This window comes from Euleptes europaea, chromosome 5 (assembly GCF_029931775.1).
Source record: "Euleptes europaea isolate rEulEur1 chromosome 5, rEulEur1.hap1, whole genome shotgun sequence".
Lineage (NCBI taxonomy): Eukaryota > Metazoa > Chordata > Lepidosauria > Squamata > Sphaerodactylidae > Euleptes > Euleptes europaea.
The window spans coordinates 108,783,374-108,805,048 of NC_079316.1; the positions used below are offsets into that span (position 1 = coordinate 108,783,374).

Consider the following 21,675-nt stretch of genomic DNA (forward strand, 5'->3'; position numbering starts at 1 on the left):
CTTGTGAGTTGGGTGGGGCTGAGAGAGTTTGGAGAGAACTGTGACTAGCCTATAGTCACCCAGCTGGCTTCATGTGAAGGAGTGGGGAAACCAACACGGTTCACCAGATTAGAGTCCACCATTCTTAACCACTACACCACGCGGGCTCTAAGGGTGGTGGTGGAGGGATTCAATCTCATCAAGACTCCTGGAGGGGGAGATTTTGGAGACCGGGGTGGGGGATAATTTCCAGATTCCTCATAGGCCTCCAGCTGATTGTTCTCCATTAGGTAACAGAAGTCTCGGGTATATATTCTGAAGCATTAGCAGATGGTACTGCTTGCATTTCTACAGATCGTTTCATAGAAACTCTGTCAGTTGTGGACTAGGTTATCACATTATGGGAATGGGTTGCATACATGTCTTTAGACAGAGTCCCCAAAAGTCATCTGCTCTCTTGCTTTTATAGCGAGCAGACCTTTAGGAAGCATAACGCGGTATGGAAAGGGGTATGTTGACTCCCGCTCAGAACAACGCCTCCTCAACCCCTTCCACTTTCCTTCATCCTGGAGTCAGCAACACACTTCTTTTATTAATAGACTCCAACCATCTAACTTACAGTATGAAGAATTTATTTCTATTACCAATGCTCTTTGGAAACTAACCAACTCGCCCCAAGCATTTTTTTTTTAAAAAAAACCTTGTGCAATTACCCAGGAAAGCATAATTAAAAAGCAAACAGTGATGCCAAGGTTTACCTAGGCTTCCATTTTTTATTGCTACCCTGGCATTATAGTTACCAAGATGAAATATGTACACCAATACTTAAAAATAATTATTTGGAGTTGAACTCAGAAGCATTACTCGGAAGAGAAGAGCCGAAGGAAAGAATGAACATGATTTATCAACCAGCACATTTTATAATAAACTATGTCTCTGCAGTATACATCCCCTGTTAGAAAGCGTTCAAAGGTAGACTCCACAACGTGGGTTCTGACAAGACAATGTGCACTACACAAATTCATTTAAAGTGCAATCCTAAAAAAGAGCCGCACCCTTTTAAGCCCGCTGACTTCAACAGACTGAGATGGAAGTCGCTCCACTAAGGACTGCCTCGTTCAAAACAATAACAAACCCCCCTCATTTCCCTCCCTGGTCCTAATAAAAATGCTGAAAATTTATTAATCCAGTTTCCAGACAAAAGCTTTCCGATGTCCAGTAATACACACACACTGCCTTTTGCTTAGGTACATCACAATTTTTGAAGCAGACAGAAAACTGTATTTAAACGGCCAAAGGTCCCGCTGTTTCTATGTTCACTTCTCATGTTTAAGGTAATGTCAGGCCTGCTTTCCACAGCTCTAAGCAGCCTGTCAGACTGTGACTGTTTTAGTTTCGATTCCACCAGGTGCCTCTCAAGGCCGAACTTGCTAACTGCTGAATTCCTGTACCAGTGCTATCTCCAGTGGGAACAGCTCCTCAGTAGGGGGGGGGGGCGCCTTAACCTGTTGTGACTAATACTTTCCCTTATAGGCCTGCCCTGAGCTCCCAATTGCCATTCGTGCCAATGTACCGTTAAGCTCTGCATACCTGTATGTTTTCCATTAAATCAGCTCTCTTTTGGACTCTTTGTCTCTGGATGCTGTTTGTGGGATTACCATGGGACAAGTGCTTACAATATGGCACGAATCCCTTCTCTATTTTTCCCTGCCTGTCTGGAGCCCTGGAGGGTTCGCCGGGGCCTCGGATTGGAGCAGGGGACGTGCTCTCCGAGTGAATCGCCTGTGGCTGGAGCCCCGGAGGGTTCGCCTAGTCCCCGGGTGGGAGCTGAGGCGACGCTCCCTGGGAAGAGGGTTTCTGGCCGAAACCCTGGAGGGTCCTGAACCTTGGTACCCTCCGTTGGAACAGTCGGACGAGTACCCCGACGACCCTTCTTTGCTAGATGACATTCTTGCTGAGGCTCTGCTGACGGATGTGGAGATCAATCGCCTGACTGTACTCATTCGAGCTCAGTGGCATCGCCTAGCTGACACAACCCCCTGGACGGACCCCGACACAGATCAAAGTGCCCAGCACGAACTCCGCGTACTGGACGGCTTGGTTGAGGAAGTTCAACTGGCGCAGGAGGATTTAGTAACTTTGACCCGTTTGCTAGCGGAGTTAACTATACGTGAAGAACAACAAGAACCGGTAGCGGCCCCAATCCGCCCCGTTCCGCCCCGATCCATGGCGGGATCACAGGTGGAGGAGACTCCGGCCCCAACTACTCCTGATCCCAACTTGTGCTTGAAGGAAGCACGGGATGTAGCGGCCCGTACAGCCTTACTGTTCGCGGGACTGACCTCGACTACAGCCATGGTGGCTGACTGTCAAGATTACAAGTCTGTCAGTTAGTTTGACAGGTGCAGGATAGATCAGTGAGATCTAAGGATGATGTAATCAGCCTGGAAAGTACCTGGGGAGCTAGAGAAAGCTGGCCTGATCCAGCTATAGCCAGGTGGCTGATGCAATGCAGTAGCAATGCCAGGATAATTGGATATCTACTGTGATTGGTGGCTGCAACCACCAGGTGTATATATTGAAGTGAAACCGCAGTTCTATGAGGGATGTTATGAGCGGAGAGTGTGAAAGGAGTATCTGTATATATTTCTGCACTGTACAAATAAACTACACTTTTTCTATGTGGCCGTGGACTTTCTGATGGGTATCCTGGACAAGACTGCTAATCCGCTTGGCTTCCGCGTCAGGGTTATGGGCCCAGCTCCTCTACGTTACAGGAGTGTTTTCTGCTACACTGCGCAGGTTTTATGTGTGGTGGTAGATAAGCAGTGTCCAGGATTTTTCAGAGGCTACTAGAGAAGTGACGGCTGTGTGTGAGTAATGGCACAATCTTTTATCCCGGTGGATAAACTCACCTCAGAGAATTACCACGTTTGGTCTGTGAGGTTGGAGCAATATCTGAAAAGGGAAGATTTATGGAATGCTGTGGAAAGACTCCCTACTACAGCAGCCGAGATTGCCAAGGACATAAAAGCCCTTGCCAATATCACCTTGAAAGTGGGAGATGACCAGCTTATTTTTGTGGTGGGCAAAGAGCATGCAAAGTTGGCATGGGATAGTCTGCGAGCAGTGTATCTCAGGGACTCAGCTGGCACGCTGCTAGCACTAATGAGGCGTCTTTATAGATGCCATAAATCACTGCACACGCCGGCCGCAGCCCACTTGAAGACTCTGGCAGAGTTGTTTAGACAGCTGGAGTTGAGGGGAAAAGTTATATTGGCGGAGGACCGGGTGTATTTGCTTTTGAGTTCTCGGGACGCGAGCTTTGATGTTTTAGTAACCTCGCTGGAGAGCCTGGCAGCAGGGCAATTAACCTATGAATACCTGATGGGACGAATTCTGGAAGAAGAGGAACGACGGGAGGAAGGACGTAAGCAGATGACTGCAGCCCAGGAGTTCATAGTTCACCCGAGAGGAACGTCGGAGTCGTCACGGGAGTCAAGTGCCGTGCAGTTCGGTGTAAATCAACCCAGGCAGAGAGGCAATTCAAAGTCAACGCCGATGACAGCTGCCCAGCAGGGATACAACCCACGAGGAGGGGCAGCGTTCTACTCTGCGCAGATGGCTCAGACGCCAGCACATGGATCCTGACAAGGTGCAGTCTGTAACAGATTGGGAACCACCCTCCACCTGTAAGCAGGTTCAGCAATTTCTTGGGTTCGCTAACTTCTACAGGGGGTTCATCCCCAACTTCGCTCAAATCGCACTCCCCATCACGGATCTCCTTAAGACTAAGGGGAAGGGCACCGCCGCCACGTTGCCCTCAGCCAAGATCAACTGGACCCCCTAGTGCCAAACCGGCTTTGATACTCTCAAACGACGGTTTACCTCTGAACCAGTGTTAAAGCATCCCGATCCTGATCAAATGTTTATAGTTCAGGTTGACGCCTCAGACGTGGCAATGGGGGGACACTTTTACAGCGAGGGAGGGATGGTTTTCTGCATCCATGCGCTTACTTCTCTAAGAAGTTCGCGCAATCTCAGCTCAACTGGCCAATCTGGGGAAAGGAAGCGGCTGCCGTCCACCATGCCCTTACGGTGTGGAGACAGTTTTTGGAGGGGTCTAAAGTCCCTTTTGAAGTGTGGAGCGATCACAAGAACCTGGAGGCGCTCAAGGGGCCCGGAAACTGTCCGCGAAACAAGTTCGCTGGGTGGACTTCTTTGCTCAGTTCCGGTTCGTATTGAAACATGTGCCGGGGAAACAAAATGTCCTGGCTGATGCTCTATCCAGACTTCCCCAATATCCAACCAAGGTTGAACGCCCCACGGAGTCCCTGTTCACTCCTGCCCAAAGGGGTTTGCTGCCCACTCTAGCAGTCCAAACCTGAGCGCAAACCCAGCTCCCACTGCAACCCCCACAAGGGGGGGGCACTTCAAGCCCAACCACACCAGTCAGCCCGACCGCGCCATCCCCTTGCCTCTTTTGCCAGCTCTGTCGGTGCACAGTCACTCCGACAATCCAGCCGTCCAACCCCCCCCCAGGGACGTCCCCTCCGTCCACTACAGAGCCCACACCACCAGATGGATTGGATCTCACAGACTCTTTTTTAGCCTCACTTCGTTCCGCTTGCCAAGCTGAACTCTCTGAGCAGACCCTCCCCTCCGCTCTAACTGAACGTAGAGGCTTATGTTAGAAAGACTCTAAGCTGTATGTGCCTAAAGAGCTCTGAAAAGAAGTCCTACAGCTGGTCCATGGAGCCAAGACCACGGGACACTTTGGATTTCTAAAAACATTGCATTTACTACGGAGGCAGTTTTGGTGGGCGGGCATGCGGACTGACGTGGATTCCTTCATTCGCAGTTGCCCAATCTGCGCTACGGTCAAAAGGGCCCAAGGGAAACCTCCCGGAATGTTGCAATCGTTAGAGACCCCCACTAGACTCTTGGGAGGTGATTGCTATGGATTTTATGACTGACCTCCCCCTCAGCGAGGGAAAAACTGTACTTTGGGTAATCACAGACCTGTTCTCTAAACAGGTGCATCTCGTCCCTTGCGCAGGTATCCCATCCGCCCCGAAACTCGCCCGCCTCTTCGTGTCACATGTCTTCCGTCTACATTCCTTTCCGAGCAAGGTGATAAGCGACTGCGGAAGTAACTACGTGGCTAAATTTTTGAAAGATTTCTTAAAATTAGTGGGGGTGGAACAAGGTCTCTCAAGTGCTTTCCACCCCCAAACCGATGGCCAAACAGAACAAGTGAATGCTGTGTTGGAATGCTACTTACGCTGTTATGTTAACTATCATCAGTATGATTGGGTTGAATTGTTACCCTTTGCTGAATATGCGTACAATAATGCTGTGCATCAGTCAACTGGATTTACCCCCTTTCGGGTCGTTTATGGGCAAGACTTTGGTCCCATAAGCCATAACGATGTCTCCAGGGTGGAGGGGGGAGAAAGTATTGCTGACTGGGTGCACATGATTCAGACAACCTGGCCTTGGCTGGTACGTAATCTAGAGCAAGCTAAACGTAAATACAAAGATCAGGCTGATAAGCATCGCTCACCCGGGCAGGGACTACTCAGTGGGAGACATGGTTTATTTGTCCACCAAGACTCTACGGTCCAACCGCCCGTGTAACAAACTCAGTGCCAAGTCCGTGGGTCCCTTCCCCATTGCTCGTATCATCAACCCAGTCACTGTGGAACTTTCACTCCCGAAGTCGCTCAGGAGAATCCATCCTGTCTTTCATGTCAGTTTGCTAAAGCCACACGTGCCTTCCCCCGTGGCATCCTGAACCACTTCCTGATGTACCAGTGATGGTTGGGGGGGAGGAACATTTTGAGGTTGCAAAAATCTTGGACTCTCGTGTCCGTCATGGGTCTCTCCACTACCTAGTCCATTGGAAGCATTTTGGTCCCGCCCACGATGAATGGGTACGCGCGCGTGACGTGTCAGCACCGTTTGGTCCGCCAGTTCCATCCTGCCTACCCTGACAAGCCTGCGCCTCCAAATGGACCGGTGGTGAACGGTGGGGAGGGGGCCTAAAGGAGGGCAGAATGTCAGGCCTGCTTTCCACAGCTCTAAGCAGCCTGTCAGACTGTGACTGTTTTAGTTTCGATTCCACCAGGTGCCTCTCAAGGCCAAACTTGCTAACTGCTGAATTCCTGTACCAGTGCTATCTCCCGTGGGAACGGCTCCTCAGTAGAGGGGGGGCCGCCTTGACCTGTTGTGACTAATACTTTCCCTTATAGGCCTGCCCTGAGCTCCCAATTGCCATTCGTTCTAATGTACCTGTAAACTCTGCATACCTGTATGTTTTCCATTAAATCAGCTCTCTTTTGGACTCTTTGTCTCTGGATGCTGTTTGTGGGATTACCACGGGACAAGTGCTTACAGGTAAAGGTAGTCCCCTGTACAAGCACCGGGTCACCCCTGACTCATGGGGTGACATCACATCCTGACGTTTACTTGGCAGACTATGTTTATGGGGTGGTTTGCTATTGCCTTCCCCAGTTTTCTACGCTGTAACCCCAGCAAGCTGGGTACTCATTTTACCAACCTTGGAAGGTTGGAAGTCTGAGTCAACCTTGGCTACCTGAAGCCGACTTCCGTCGGGATCGAACTCAGGTTGAGAGAAGAGCTTCTAATGTTTACAAACTGCAATATATGTACACGGTTTCCTGCGTAATAAATTTGATATCCCCCACACACCATTACCGTATATACTTGCATATAAGTTGAGTTTTTCAGCCCAAAAAAAGGGCTGAAAAAGCTGAACTCGGCTTATACGTGGGTCAATACGGTAGAGGGGGGAGGGAGGGCAGGAGGGAGGGGGGAACTTACAGCCGCTGCCTTTTCCCGGCTGGGAGCGGCCTCCAGAGGCCCCCTGCAGCCTCAGGGAGGCCGCTCCGCTGCCCCCGCCGCCTTTTCCCAGCCGGGAGCGGCGTCCAGAGGCCCCCTGCGGCCGCAGGGAGGCCGTGCTGCCCCCCTGACGCCTTTTCCCGGCCGGGAGTGGCCTCCAGAGGCCCCCTGCGGCCGCAGGGAGGCTGCGCCGCCGCCCCCGCGCCACTTCCCGCCGCCAGGAGCGGCCTGGGGGGGCCTCCTGCAGCTGCAGGAAGGCCACCCCCGCCGGATCCGCCGCTTCCCGCCGCCAGGAGCCCCGTCAGGTAAGCCTGCGGGGGGGGGGGTGTTATAAGCCGACCCTCGGCTTATACGCGGGTGCCTAATTTTTCCCCATTTTGGGGGAGAAATTAGGCACCTCGGCTTATACGCGGGTCGGCTTATACACGGGTATATACGGTAAATATACAGTGCTTATTCCAGAGACATACCAGCAGGCAAAAAGCTAAAGCAGCAAATGCAGACACCGAACAGCTGGCTCTGATACAAGTCTGCAGCATTATTCTGTATTATAGACTTGCAGCATAGAGTCACAGGGCGAGGGGGGTTACCAATTGTGGCGCAGTGGGGGAGCCTAGGCCATGTTGCGCAAAACACTGTGGCATGCATCTGGATGTAATGAAATCAGCTTAGTAAGAGAAAACTGAGAAGTACTGAGTCATGTTTATTCCCGGAAGATCTTAAAACAGTTGCTTTTATGAAGGAAAAAGAATCATGCAGGGAAAGACCATTCGAACAGGTCGAGCAGAAAAATTTGACTTTGTAAATTAAAGATTGGGGGGGGATCCAGTCTGTTTCCCTTTCTGGGTCCACCCAGTTTGTCTGGGAAGTAATAGTAGTAGTAGTAGAAGAATTAGAAAAGTAGAAGAAGGAGGAGTTTGTTTTTATATGCCGACTTTCTCTACCGCTTAAGGAAGAATCAAACCGGCTTACAATCACCCTCCCCTCCCCTCCCCACAACAGACACCTTGTGATGTAGGTGGGACTGAGAGAGCTCTAAGAGAACTGTGACTGGCCCAAGGTCACCCAGCTGGCTTCATGTGTAGGCGTGGGGAAACCAACCTGGTTCCCCAGATTAGCATCCACTGCTCATGTGGAGTGGGGAATCAAACTCGGTTCTCCACATCAGAGTCCACCGCTCCAATTGACAGATTACCTTTGCCATAACTAATGAAAGAAAAGCATAGCCACATTATCCCAATGCCTACCAACCTCAAGTTGCAGCAGTCTGTGCTTTTCCTTTCATTCTGACTTTGTTAATGGGTTATGGGCTCCTTCATGTTGCTCAGAGATTTCTGCTCTAATTCCTCATTGGCTGTTCTCAATCATCTATTTCTAAAAAAAAGATAGGCCACGCCATTTTCGGGTATTGCCACACAACTAAACATTGCTAGTCATTGTGTGAAACGGTTAACGATTAACATAGCCACTGTGATATTAAAACTTTCAAATCATTTCCTGAGAGGAATCCACATTTTATTTAGTGGCTGAACGAAACTAAATTCTTTCCACAAAATGACCGGTTTCCAAATATGAGTGCCGTATATACTCGCGTATAGGCCGAGTTTTTCAGCCCAAAAAAAGGGCTGAAAAATCCCAACTCGGCTTATACGCAGGTCAATACGGTAGGTGGAGGGAGGGGGGGAACTTACCGCCACCGCCGCTGCCTCCAGCGCGCCTTCCCCCGGGCCAGGAGCGGCCTGCGCAGCCTCCTGCGCGCCGCCCCTCCCCACCAGCTGATTGCCGCCTCTCCCGGTAAGTAGGGGGTTCAGGGGCTCTTCCCCCTCCCCCCCCTAGGGTGGCGCTGGGGTCGGGGTGGGTCTGGAGGGCCCGGGAGGCTGGGTAGGAGGGCGACCCGGGGGTTGTATAAGCCGACCCTCGGCTTATACACGGGTGCCTAATTTTTTCCCATTTTTGGGGTGAAATTAGGCACCTTGGCTTATACGTGGGTCAGCTTATACGTGAGTATATACGGTAATATCCTCCCGTTTATAAAAGGCAAATGCAATCTTGGGCTGTATCAACAGATCACGTGAAGTGATGGTATTGTTTTACTCTGCTGTGGTTAGACTTCACCTAGAGTATTGTGTTCAGTTTTGGGCAACACAATTTAAGAAAGGTGTAGACAAGCTGCAATGCATACAGAGGAGGGCAACAAGTCCTATGGAGACCAAGTCCTATAGGGAAAGTTTGAAGGAGCTGGGTATGTTTAGACATTAGGAAGAACTTTCTAACAGTTAGAGCGTTTCCTCAGTGGAACAGGCTTCCTCGGGAGGTGGTGAGCTCTCCTTCCCTGGAGGTTTTTAAGCAGAGGCTAGATGGCCATCTGTCAGCGATGCTGATTCTATGACCTTTGGCACATCATGAGAGGGAGGGCATCTTGGCCAACTTCTGGGCATGGAGTAGGAGTCGCTGGGGGTATGAGGGGGGAGATTGTTGTGAATTTCCTGAATTGTGCAGGGGGTTGGACTAGATGACCCTGATGGTCCCTTCCAACTCTATGAATACGTACAGACCATTAGGTTCCCCACAGCAACTCACTCAATTCAAATCCTGCTGTGTCTAGCAAAGTTCTTACTGAAATGTACGTCGAAGATGGACTGAATGATCTCAAGACAGCCAATGTACAGGGTTATTTGGGGGATTGTTTTGTAAGTGGGCATCACCAGAAGGATGTCTACACTTCACATGCATGTAGCTTGATGAGGGATCACCAGCAAAATGAGCTGTCTCAGCCTGTCTTTCCAAACTTTTCTTGTCTAGCAATACTCTTTAAATAAGAACATAAGAACATCAGAAAAGGCCCTGCTGGATCAGAGCAAGGCCCATCAAGTCCAGCAGTCTGTTCACACAGTGGCCAACCAGGTGTCTCTAGGAAGCCCACAAGCAAGCCCACAGCACCTAAGATAACAGGCATGCTCCTCTGAAACTGGAGAGAATAGGTATGCATCATGACAAGTATCCATTTTTACTAGTAGCCATGAGTACCCCTCCCCTCCACGAATATGTCCAACTTGAATCCAACTTAAATATGTCTCCATGGCAAGTCAAGGCTGCTTCGTCAGCTAAATATTTAGCCATGTCCCTTACTACAGAAATAGCAAATAAAATATTTTTAGAATTAAAAAAAATGTTTATTTAACTGGATCACAATAGTATTACAGGTTGAGTATCCCTTATCCAGACTGCTTGGGACCAGAAGTGGTCCACATTTTGGATCTTTCCATAGTTTGGAATATTTGCATATACATAATAACATCTTGGGGATGGGACCCAAGCCTAAACACGAAATTCATTTATGTTTATATATGCTTTATATATCCACGTTATACACATTGTCTGAATGTAATGTTAAACAATATTTTTAATAATTTTGTGTACACTGAACCATCAGAAAGCTAATTGGAGTGCTGCTGAGGCCCTGTGAGTAATGCCTGCAGGCTGACTCAAAAAGTCTGGTTTTCGGGTCAATCTGGATATCAGATGCATATCTATTATCTCCAGCCTCAGAGAAGCACGTTTTATATGAGGTGCTGTGGAACACAGGCAGGATAATGCTGCCGCAGTCGTCTTGTTTGTGGGCTTCCTAGAGGTACCTGGTTGGCCACTGTGCAAACAGACTGCTGGACTTGATTGGCCTTGGTGTCAGGCCTGTGTCTCAGTTTCACTTTTCCACCAACTTGCTCCCAAGGATTGTTTTGCATTTTTTTGGGTTTCTTTGAAGTAGACAGCACTCCGTGGGAACGGAGGCATCTCCAGACTGTTTTGAAATTGTAATCTCATGTCCTAAGCTGCTGAATGCTGAATGCTTTTTCTAATGCTTTTATATAGTCAAGTGTATCCCAATGCACTCCATTGCTGTCTTAGATCCTGTATGCTCCGTTAACCTATGTTACCAGTAAACCCTCTTCCTTGGACAACCCTGTCTCGGTCTGTGGTTCTCAATAGGCCAGGGGCTGACACTTGGTCTGATCCAGCACAGCCTTTCTTACGTTCTTATGGATGTCCAGATAAGTGATACTCAACCTGTATTTAACTTATTGTCCCAAGACTCCAGAGAACCACTAATCCAAGAAACTACAACCTGTCTTTCACCATTCAGCGCTACCTTGATTAGCAGGCAACTAAACTACATTGAAATCCATTGTCCGCTACCAACGCAGGGCTTACTTGACCCACCGCGCAATCCTATAAACTCTGTTTAGGATTGCAATGTGAATTTCTTCACTCTACACTAAACAGAAAGACTCACAGATTCAACAGCCAAAAAACCATTTCTGCTTATGCTCCGTGACGTGGAAGGTTTGAAAATCTAAGAGAGGAGACAATTTTGTATAAAAAACAAACAGATTTTGTCCTATTCTGCAGGCTAAATAGTAATCAGTGCTGATGCTTAAACACTTATGACCAGTAACTAGGATTTCTTTTAACTGAATTGTGTGTGAGTGTGTGAGATCCTCAAGACATTCCAGTAAAGAATATTCTGTAAGGCAGCTGAATGTTTCCGGGGGTGGAAAATACTGCACGGGTCATCCAAGCCTGAAGCAATCCAATGGGGTTACAATTTTATGAGGTGACCAGATATGCAAGATGTTCCCATTAACGGAAACAAACTATTAGGAAGGGAAGAATTAGTCACTGGGTGCTTAATTCTGACCAAACCAGTATTAGTTTTTGGCCAGTGCTAGAAGACGAGTTGGTTTTTATATGCCGACTTTCTCTACCTTTTAAGGAGAATCAAACCGGCTTACGGTCTCCTTTCCTTCCTCTCCCCACAACAGATACCTTGTGAGGTAGGTGAGGCTGAGAGAGTTCAGAGAACTGAGACTAGCCCAAGGTCACCCAGCTGGCTTCATGGGTAGGAGCGGGGAAACCAACCTGGGTCTCCAGACTAGAGTCCGCCGTTTATGTGGAAGAGCGGGTAATCAAACCTAGGTCTCCAGATTAGAGTCCACCACTCATGAGGAGTGGGGAATCAAACCCGGTTCTCCAGATTAGAGTCCTCCGCTCTTAACCACTACACCATGCTGGCTCACGCACACCGAACTACGGGTTAACCAAATCTTTTTAAAGGAAGCAATGCTATACCTTATGGCTGGGAAGTCCCCGAAAAACAAACTGGAGACACTCAAAGCATGCACAATTTTTTCCCAAGTTTTTTTCCACTAGAAAAACTGGGCATTTCTGGAATGAGTGAAGTGCTTAAGGCAAGATTTTACTTAGTCAAAACATGCAGTATGAAGATGTTTCCATATAACAATCTGGAGCATATTTCCGAAGACACGATGATTGTCCACATTGTCCACAATTAACACCGACCACAATTAACAAGCTATCACACCTATGATAAAACACTAGCCCTCCCCCATTTTTTTAAGTGTGAAATGGGTTTTTAAATTGTAATTTTGCACTGATATTTGTTGATCAAATGACTGTAAATAAACCAAACTGAACTGTCAGGAATGGCAATAGTTGAATTAGGAATGAGCATGAGGTTATGTAGTCACTCTCCTTTATTGCAGAGGAGTCCTGGTTTCCATGCGGGGAAGAATTCCCCTTTTGGAAACAGTATCTCAATCCCCCCCCCCCCCAAAAAAAATTTCTTCAGGAAAAGGGAGAAGCCAGATTTTCTTCCATGGTTTTAAAATTTCTGGAAACTTTACATCTTTAGTTATGTTACCGCGGCCAGCAGCTAACCCATCCTAATGATTCCCTGTGGTGTAAGAATTCGAGAGTTGCTTTAATCTGAGTATGAAGACACCAGAAGAAATGTGATCTTTTTTGTAGGCACCGTTCTCTAGGGAACTACATTAACAGCGGCACTTTGGACTGACACACACTTTGTATGTATTCAAAGTACTTCTAATATTGTCGAAGGTCCACAATAGCCATGCAGATTAGCTTTGGATTCCACATGTTAACAGATCACTTCAGGATACAATGGTTCCACATTAACTTACCACACCCTCATTAGCACATTATCTTGATACTTACAGGACAATGATTAGCACATTACCTTTAATACTTTACAGGACAATGACTCAGCTCAAACCCAACCCCCTTCTGACTATATATTACTCTTCCGACACACTTGACACTGAGAGACACTGTCCTTCAGTGTTACTCCTCTGAAGATGCCTGCCACAGCTGCTGGCGAAACGTCAGGAAAGAAAATGCCAAGACCACGGTAACACAGCCCGGATAGCCTACAAGAACCAATACTTCTAATACATTATGTATTATGGTAAGTGTGCTGTAAAGCAAAGAACAAAGCCCATGAAACATCTGAATGCCTCCGAAAAGCTAACTTCAAATATGCATTAGGTGAGGGATATAGCTGATGCAAAAAATCAACACTCGCGCAAACAGAAGTACTTACCAATGTGGCGTGTTATGTTGAAATTGACTGTCTCAAGGCAATCTCGGACATGAACATTTTCAATGAGCTGAAGAATTCACCTTACATTTTATGACTGCATTTTGGAAACGGATATGGCATAATTTTTTTTTTAAAGAAGATTCCAGCTGCAGTTGGCTTAAGCATGATCCTAATTCTGATTTTTCTGGCCTGTGACAGAAAGTGCCAAGTGCACCTAGGCCAGGATTCCTAAAATACATTCCATTAGACAACTCTAAAAATGGTTGCTAAGAATACCATTAAAGCTCACTACAACCGGCTGGCTCAATTTATGATCAGACAAGCAGAGATTTGGTACCAGTTATGCCAGCAGGGACTAGGGACAGGCAGCAGGAAGACAAAGTCAGAAGCTGAAATGGGATGGCCATTATAAAATCAGAGGACTGACTCGATAGATAAAACCTCCAACTCGAAATACCTGGTCTAATCAAGCAACATAGGAAACGCAAGCAAATGACGAAATATCAAATTGGGAAAGTAATATACTTGATTGGTAAAAATTTACTACCAAAATAAAATACAGCCTACTAAGAAGAAGAAGAGTTGGTTTTTATATGCCAACTTTCTCTACCACTTAAGGAAGAACCAAACAGGCCTACAATCACCTTCCCTTCACCTCCCCACAACAGACACCCTGTGAGGTAGGTGGGCCTGGGAGAGTGTGACTAGCCCAAGGTCACCCAGCTGTCTTCATATGTAGAAGCAGGGAAACAAATCCAGTTCACCAGATTAGCCTTGCTGCTCATGTGGAGGAGTGGGGAATCAAACCCGGTTCTCCAGATCAGACTCCACAGCTTCAAACCACAGCGCTTAGCCACTACAACACACTGGCTTTGAAAATAACCGTTATGTTGACTAGACAGGCCGCAGGAAGGCAAAGTCTGAAGGTGAAATGGAATGGCCTTCAGAAAATCAGAGGACTGACTCGACACATATAACCTCCAACTCGAAATACCTGGTCTAATCAAGCAAAATAGGAAACTCAAGCAAGTGACGAAATATCAAACTGGGAAAGTAATATACTCAACTGGTAAAAATTTACCACCAAAATAAATTATAGCGTACTAGTGATGCATCCTGGCCTACTAGATGATTCAAAACCAAGGGAGCTTATTGCCAATAATCTCCCTTGGTTTTGTACATTGTCTTCTACCAAAACTGAATGCTAGAAGACTCCCAAGTCTTCAAGGGGCTGGCTATGATCTTGAAAACCCTTCATGACCTGGGACCCACATATTTGAAGGACCATCTCCTTCCATATGTCCCTGTGTGCCAGCTATGGGTGCCAGGCAGCCATCTGTTGGAATATCCCAAGACTTGGGCTTGCCCGTCTGGCATCGACCAGAGCCCGGGGCCTTTTCCATGGTGGCCCCGGCTCTGTGAATGGGTTCTCTGAAGAGGTGGGGGGGCACTCCTTGGAGCTCTTCAGGAGGCCCTACAAGGCCTGCCTGTTTGCCAGGGCTTTTGAGGGGGGTTGAATGGGTAGGCATCTTTTTTAAGGGGGCAGAGAGACTGGGGGTTTATTCTTTTATTTCAGCTTTTAACAGAAAATGTTATTAACTATTATTGTAACTATTATTGCCCTGAACTACGAGGGAAAGCAGGATATGTTTTAATAAATAATAAGAGCTGGGGGGTTTTATACCCAGCTTTTATCTACCTTTAATAGGGTTGCCAACCTCCAGGTACTAGCTGGAGATCTCCTGCTATTACAACTGATCTCCAGCTGACAGAGATCAGTTCCCCTGGAGAAAATGGCCGCTTTGGCAATTGGACTCTGTGGGTTTGAAGTCCCCCCCTCCCCAAACCCCGCCCTTTTCAGGCTCTGGGCAAAAAAATCCTCCCAACGGTGGTGAAGATGGACCCAACCACCCTAACCTTTAAGGAGCCTCAATCTGGCTTCCAATCTCCTTCTCTCCTCTCCCCACAACAGACACCTTGTGAGGTAGGTGGGGCCAAGAGAGTTCGGAAAGAACTGTGCCTAGCCCAAGGTCAACCAGCAGGCTTCATATGTAGGAGCCGGAAAACCAACCTGCTTCTCCACATTAGAGTCCACCGCTTTCAACCACTACACCATGCTGTAAGTCAGTACCTTTACCTGATGCTGGCGCCTTGCCACACGTTTAGCAAAGAATGATACACCAGCAAAGGTGCAGAGCCAACCTCTGATAACCCTTGGCTTGGTTTGTATATGATGCCCCAGGTAGGCCTGGTGCGACGGGTCACTGTCGCTCAAGTTCCCACTCCTCTAGTGCACGGCAGTTCCAACCTTCCTTCCCAGCTTAGGACACAACACAGTTTGCACTGCATTACAAAGCAGCAAACCGCAGTTGGCCAGGCTGATTGTTACAGCAAACTGTTCTAGAACTCAAGCCAAGAAGAGAGCTGCAGAATATGGGGGGGGGGGGAGCACATGAGCACGAGGTTCGTTCAACAGTCACTCACTACGGTATGGTTTTACCCCTGCATCCTTCCACTGGAAAGTCTGTATTCCTATGAGGTTTTCTGCAGGCAGATCGCAAAAATTGAAGGATATGCAATTGCTAGAGTCGCCAACCTCCAGGTGGTGGCTGGAAATCTCCCGCTATTTTAACTGATCTCCGGGCGACTGAGATCAGTTCACTAGGAGAAAATGGCCGCTTTGGCAGTTGGACTCTGTGGCCCTGAAGTCCCTCCCCTCCCCAAACCCCTCCCTCCTCAGACTCTGCCCCCAAAATCTCCAGGTATTTCCCAACCAGGAGCTGGTAACCCTAGCAATCGCTGATGCCATACGTTACAGCAGTTCGGTACCCTGGGCATGAACACACTTTCCCAAAAAGCATGTACTGGTTGAAAAAAAATAAACAATACTCTCCTGAATAACCTACTTGAGGTTTTGATCACTGGTGAAGGATTTTACTGTATCTCAACCTTTTATCATTAACTTCCATCCAGCAGCTGAAAACTATTTTTTTTTGTTTGATGTCCCGATTGATCCTACCTTCCTGTTTTTGCTTTAATTGTTGTATGTATGAATGTACGTGTGTGTGTGTGTACACACACACAAATATATACATTTCCCCCCATCAAGTCACAACTGACTTATGGCAATCTAGTAGGGTTTTCAAGGCAAAAGACTAACAGAGGTGGTTTGCCAGGGCCTTCTTCTGCATAGCAACCCTGGTATTCCTTGGTGGTCTCCCATCCAAATACTAACCAGGGTCGGGGCTGAGAGTGTGTGACTGGCCCAAGGTCACCCAGCAAGTTTCCACGGCAGGGTGGGGATTCAGACTTTCCCAAGAGCCAGCGTGGTATAGTGGTTAAGAGCGGTGGTTTGGAGCGTTGGACTCTAATCTGGAGAACCGGGTTCGATTCCTCACTCCACCACATGAGCGGCGGGACTCTGATCTGGAGTCTCAGCTCTCTCAACACCACCTACCTCAGAGGGTGTCTGTTGTGGAGAGGGGAAGGTGATTGTAAGCCGGTTTGATTCTTCCTTAAGTGGCAGAGAAAGCCAGCATATAAAAAAACAGCGCTTCTTCTTTCCCAGGTCTTAGGCCGACACCTCAACCATTATAGTAAGCTGGCTCTAATATACATTTTTATATATCAATATATATAAAAATAAATAAATAAAGTTGGTTTTTCATTTTTTAAAACTTCGCCTCCTGAGGTCCCTAACTGGGTAAAAAGGCAGGATAGAGATGTTTTAAATGTTTAAAAATGCTTTTAAAAAATCCTTTCAGATAACTTCTCTCTTTACAAAACAGGGTTAAAATCTGAAATATACCACAGAGCTGGGCCAATGATTGCACTGTTGGAGCCTCTGGTTTTATTTTTATGTCTTTGTGTCTGTACAAAGATTATTTGCCTGTAAGTAGAATGAATGCCAGTGAACATGACTATAGGACTGTGTGTGACGCAGTTCTACATATCTGGGAAGAGAAGGCTAAGGAGCTATGTTTGTGGGGCAACTGTGATCCAGCCCCAGCTGAGCCTTAACAACGAATTAGGGTTTAGGGAGAAGCCACAGGAGAGAGCATGCAAAGTCTTGCCTCCTATAGGCACACATAAACCCCATCACATGATTTTGGCATTAGTGAGACCCCAAAACTGCAACAGGATACTAGATACTCTCCAAAACACAGTGAACCAGATTTAGAAGAAGAGTTGGTTTTTATATGCCAATTTTCTCTACCTTTTAAGGAGAATCAAACCGGCTTACAATCACCTTCCCTTCCTCTCCCCACAACAGACACCTTATGAGGTAGGTGGGGCAGTAAGGGACCTCAGGAGATGAAGTTTTAAAAAATTAAAAACTAAATTTATTTATTATTTATATTGATATATAAAAAATATTAGAGCCAGAGTAGTTTAATGGTTGAGGTGTCCAACTAAGACCTGGGAAAGAAGAAGAAACGTTTGTTTTTATATGCTGACTTTCTCTGTCGCTTAAGGAAGAATCAAACCAGCTTACAATCACCTTCCCCTCCCCACAACAGGCACCTTCCGAGGTAGGAGAGGCTGAGAGAGTTCTAAGAGAGCTGTGACTAGCCCAAGGTCACTCAGCTGGCTTCATGTGGAGGAGCGGGGAATCAAACGTGTTCTCCCGATTAGAGTCCACTGCTCTTAACCACTACACCACATACTGAAGTACTAGAGGGGTGAGAAAAGTTGACCAAGAGACTCTTGAAGTTCCTTGCTTCTCTTCCCAATGCCTGGGCTACCACAATTTAACTCAAAACATTTTAAGCCCAAACCCCGTTAATAACATATTTCACAATAGATAAAGCAACTCGGTTCCAAAATTTACTGTTTTCACAAATGAAGCTGATAGGGATCCAAACCAGAATCTGAAGTTTTACGGAGTACCTTCCACGAAATCATTTTCACCGTAAAGCTGTCTCTCCCCTATTCCGTCCTCTTCGTCTTGGCCATCTTCTTCATCTGGATTATTGATTACCTCCAGGCCAGCTTCAATCACTTCCACCAGCTCGTCCCGCTTATCTTTCCGGACCGGCTTCTCCTCCGGGTGTCGCGTCAAGCCCATCTCCAACTGGAACACCTTCGAAGACGTGAAGCTTTCAAAGGGGATGACTCCGTATTCGCTAGGCAGTTTGGCCCCCATGCTGACTTCTGCCTTATCTATCTGAGAATGCAGATATTCCAGGAGATCGTTGGGCGCTTGCTCTTTGGTGGCCGGGTAGCCCATGCTGCTGACCTTGGGGCTTTTCTTCTCCTGTAATAATTTCAACTTCTCGCTCATTTCCTGGAGCTCCTGCTTCAACTGGGCGATCTGGCGCTTGAGGCTCATCGCTCTGGTTTGGTAATGCTCCTCTTGTTCCTGGAGAAGAGCCTGGTAATGTTCTTTACCAAAATTCTCCCCTATGACGCCAGGAAGGGATCCATTGCCATCCGTTTGCGGAGCGCATTCGAGAAGATACATGAAGAGCAACAAACTCAGCAGTAAAGCAAGGCCCACCAAAAGCCACCGAGTCCTGGCTTGAAACAGAAAGCCCCTTCTGGGCATTCTGAAAGTCCTCTCGTTGTCTTCCGACTAAGCAGCTGATATTTTTGGTCATACCTTGCTCGCATTACTTACAAGGGGATGTTGTTTTAACGAGGAATCAAAACTATTCTGTCCACTGTCCACATGCATCCATTTCCATGCAAGCCATCCCCCAAAATCTTGTCTCGGTAAAGCAACACTAGAGAGAGCAAATCCAAATATTATTACATCTTCCATTACTTGTTATAGCTACAGTCTAAGCTCCCAGGTACAGTCTCCATGACGTTCAGGACAATTTGTCTAAACGCACAAGCGTGAGAGATTCATAATGTCTTCATTTTTTCAAGACAATCATCTGAAAAGTTGTCCTCAAATTCCGAGGCATATAAACTGCAAAGGGGGAAAAAAAGATCTCAGCTTCCGGGTTTTCCTTTCTTACAGTAGCAGGCAATTTTTACTCTCGACCATGTGTGCAGGCCCACAAGAACCATCAATAGCGTCCCTGTAATTTTCGCCGGACAGTCTAAGATATTTTCCTCCGGCGCTTCCTAACCGCGCTTCTCTCTCTCCCCCTTCTTGGAATTCTGAATCAGCAAAATTAAAGAAGAGCCTAAAAATCAAACAAAAAGTATACTTGATTAGAACCACAAAGCAATCAGACATCTGGAAAGCACATGAAGGCAAGTCATGATGTCCAGGGGGGGAAATGCAGGCATGATGATTTACTGATTTGATTTTTTGTGCTGGTCCGGGACAGAGTAAGGGTTTGTACAGCCTCAGTTCTTTCTACTGGGTTACACTTCAGTTACTTCCTTCTTATGAAATATCTGAAAACCTGCTCATACAAGGGGCTAATATAAAACAGCTCCCCCCACCCCCAACCACATAACTAGCTGTCAGAATTCCTTCCCTACACTGTTCGGTCATTTCTGGGGGGAAAACAAATAGGTATTTTTTTAAAAATAGCAATGACTAAGAACTTCGCCAATGTAGCTTCCATTTCTGATTACATTTCCCATCCTAGTGACTTGTGGTTTTACTTTTTGGAGAATGGAAATTGACCACACTGAAGAAGGATTTAGAATTAAGGGGGGGATTTGTCTGGGATGTATTTGCAGTAGTCTCTGGAAAAAAAAAACAGAAGTAAAAGCAGCTGGCGGGGTACAAATTATAGAAGTGTCTCCCAAGTTGAAGAACACTGTACAGCGATTCACGTTGCCACAAGACTGAAGATAGATGAAGCAGCAGAGAAAAAGATTTTCTCCCTGTCCACTTTTTCTCTGCTGCTTCATCTATCTTCAGAAGATTTTCTCCCTGTCATAATACTAGATTTTCTCCCTGTCATAATACTAGAACACGGGGTCATCTGCTGAAGCTGGAGGGCGAGAGATTCAAAACAGCTCAAAAGAAGTATTTCTTCACATACAGAGAGTTAAATTGTGGAACTCCCAGCCCACAATGTGCTGACGGCTGCCGACTTGGAAGGCTTTAAGAGAGGTGTGGACATGTTCATGGAGAAGAGGACTATTCATGGCTACTAGTAAAAATGGATACTAATTATGATGTGTACATATTCTCTCTAGGATCAGAGATTAGATTAGATTAGACTATTAGATTAGGTGCCATGGAACACAGGCAGGACAATGCTGTTGCAGTTGTCATGTTTGTGGGCTTCCTAGAGGCACCTGGTTGGCCACTGTGTGAACAGACTGCTGGACTTGATGGGCCTGGGTCTGATCCAGCATGGCCTTTCTTATGTTCCTATGAAAGGAAGAGGAAAGTGAAAAACTGGCCGCCAGAACAGTGCAGAAGCAACAAACAGAGCATGCAGCAAAGTTATTTGGGGGGTGGGGGAAGCAAATGGTAGGAAAATCAGCACAGGATACTGTGGAAAGAGGAAAAGAGACACACCAATCCCACCACATCTAACAAAGCCGCTGTGACTCTTGAAAACTAAAATCCTGAAAAGCTTGTTGGTCTCTATATGGTCACCACATCTATTTTTTCACTTTGGGCTTTTATGCAGGGACGCTTCCCCAAGGTTACCCCGCTGACTGCTTCGGGGCTTCCTTTTGATTATGCATGCCTTTCCCGCCCGTCAGAGGTCGCCTCGCTCTCCCCACGCGTTTTGGCGCATTTTGCCCGTGTTTTCCAGATGCTGTTTTAGCCAAAGATCAGTTGGGTACTAGCTGGTCATCTCCAGCTAGTACCCAACAGTTAGGCATGATCTGTCATTTTACAACCAAAACTCTTCCTTCCTTCCTGTGGATTCACTGGCAAATAAAATCTTGAAACTCCAAGCATTGGGGTCCAGTTTAACAGGGTCCCATGAAGGACCAGAATAAAAACACATAACCATGCAGGTTTCCATGTGCGATTTCTTGGGGCTCCAGGGAACTGGACAGTCCCTGCATTTATTAGCCCTCAGCACATGAACTTCCAGGTGCGGTCCAATTCCCAAGAGTGTCTAACCGAGCTCTGGGAACCTTGACAAGGCGAGCTAACTGCGTGTGACGGCTCTTGCTGAATGCTCTGTAAGCACTACCAGTAGCGTGTGAGATTTTCTTTAAAGCCTCGCACCCGGAATCTAATAGCAAAACCATTTAATTGGCATTTAACCCTGAGATTTTGAGGAGAAAAGAAGTTTAGAAGAGGAGGAGAAGGAGAAGAGTTTGTTTTTATATACTGACTTTCTCGACCACTTAAGGAAGAATCAACCCGGCTTACAATCACCTTCCCTTCCCCTCCTCCCAAAAGACACCCTGGGAGGTAGGTGGGGCTGAGAGAGCTCTAAGAGAGCTGTGACTAGCCCAAGGTCACCCAGCAGGCTTCATGTGTAGGAGTGGGGAAACAAATCCAGTTCACCGGATTAGCCTCCGCCATTCAT

At 47.0% G+C, this 21,675-nt stretch overlaps 1 protein-coding gene across 1 annotated transcript in view; it reads right to left on the minus strand.

The window, feature by feature from the left end:
* Window positions 1–18,871, minus strand: part of CSGALNACT2 (chondroitin sulfate N-acetylgalactosaminyltransferase 2) — a 34,711-nt gene extending 15,840 nt beyond the window's left edge. The window contains exon 1 of the mRNA XM_056849748.1: window positions 18,152–18,871. Within this exon, the coding sequence (XP_056705726.1) occupies window positions 18,152–18,809 (658 nt within the window). The 5' untranslated portion in view covers window positions 18,810–18,871. The remainder of the gene's footprint in view (window positions 1–18,151) is intronic.
* Between the last annotated feature and the right edge of the window lie 2,804 nt (window positions 18,872–21,675).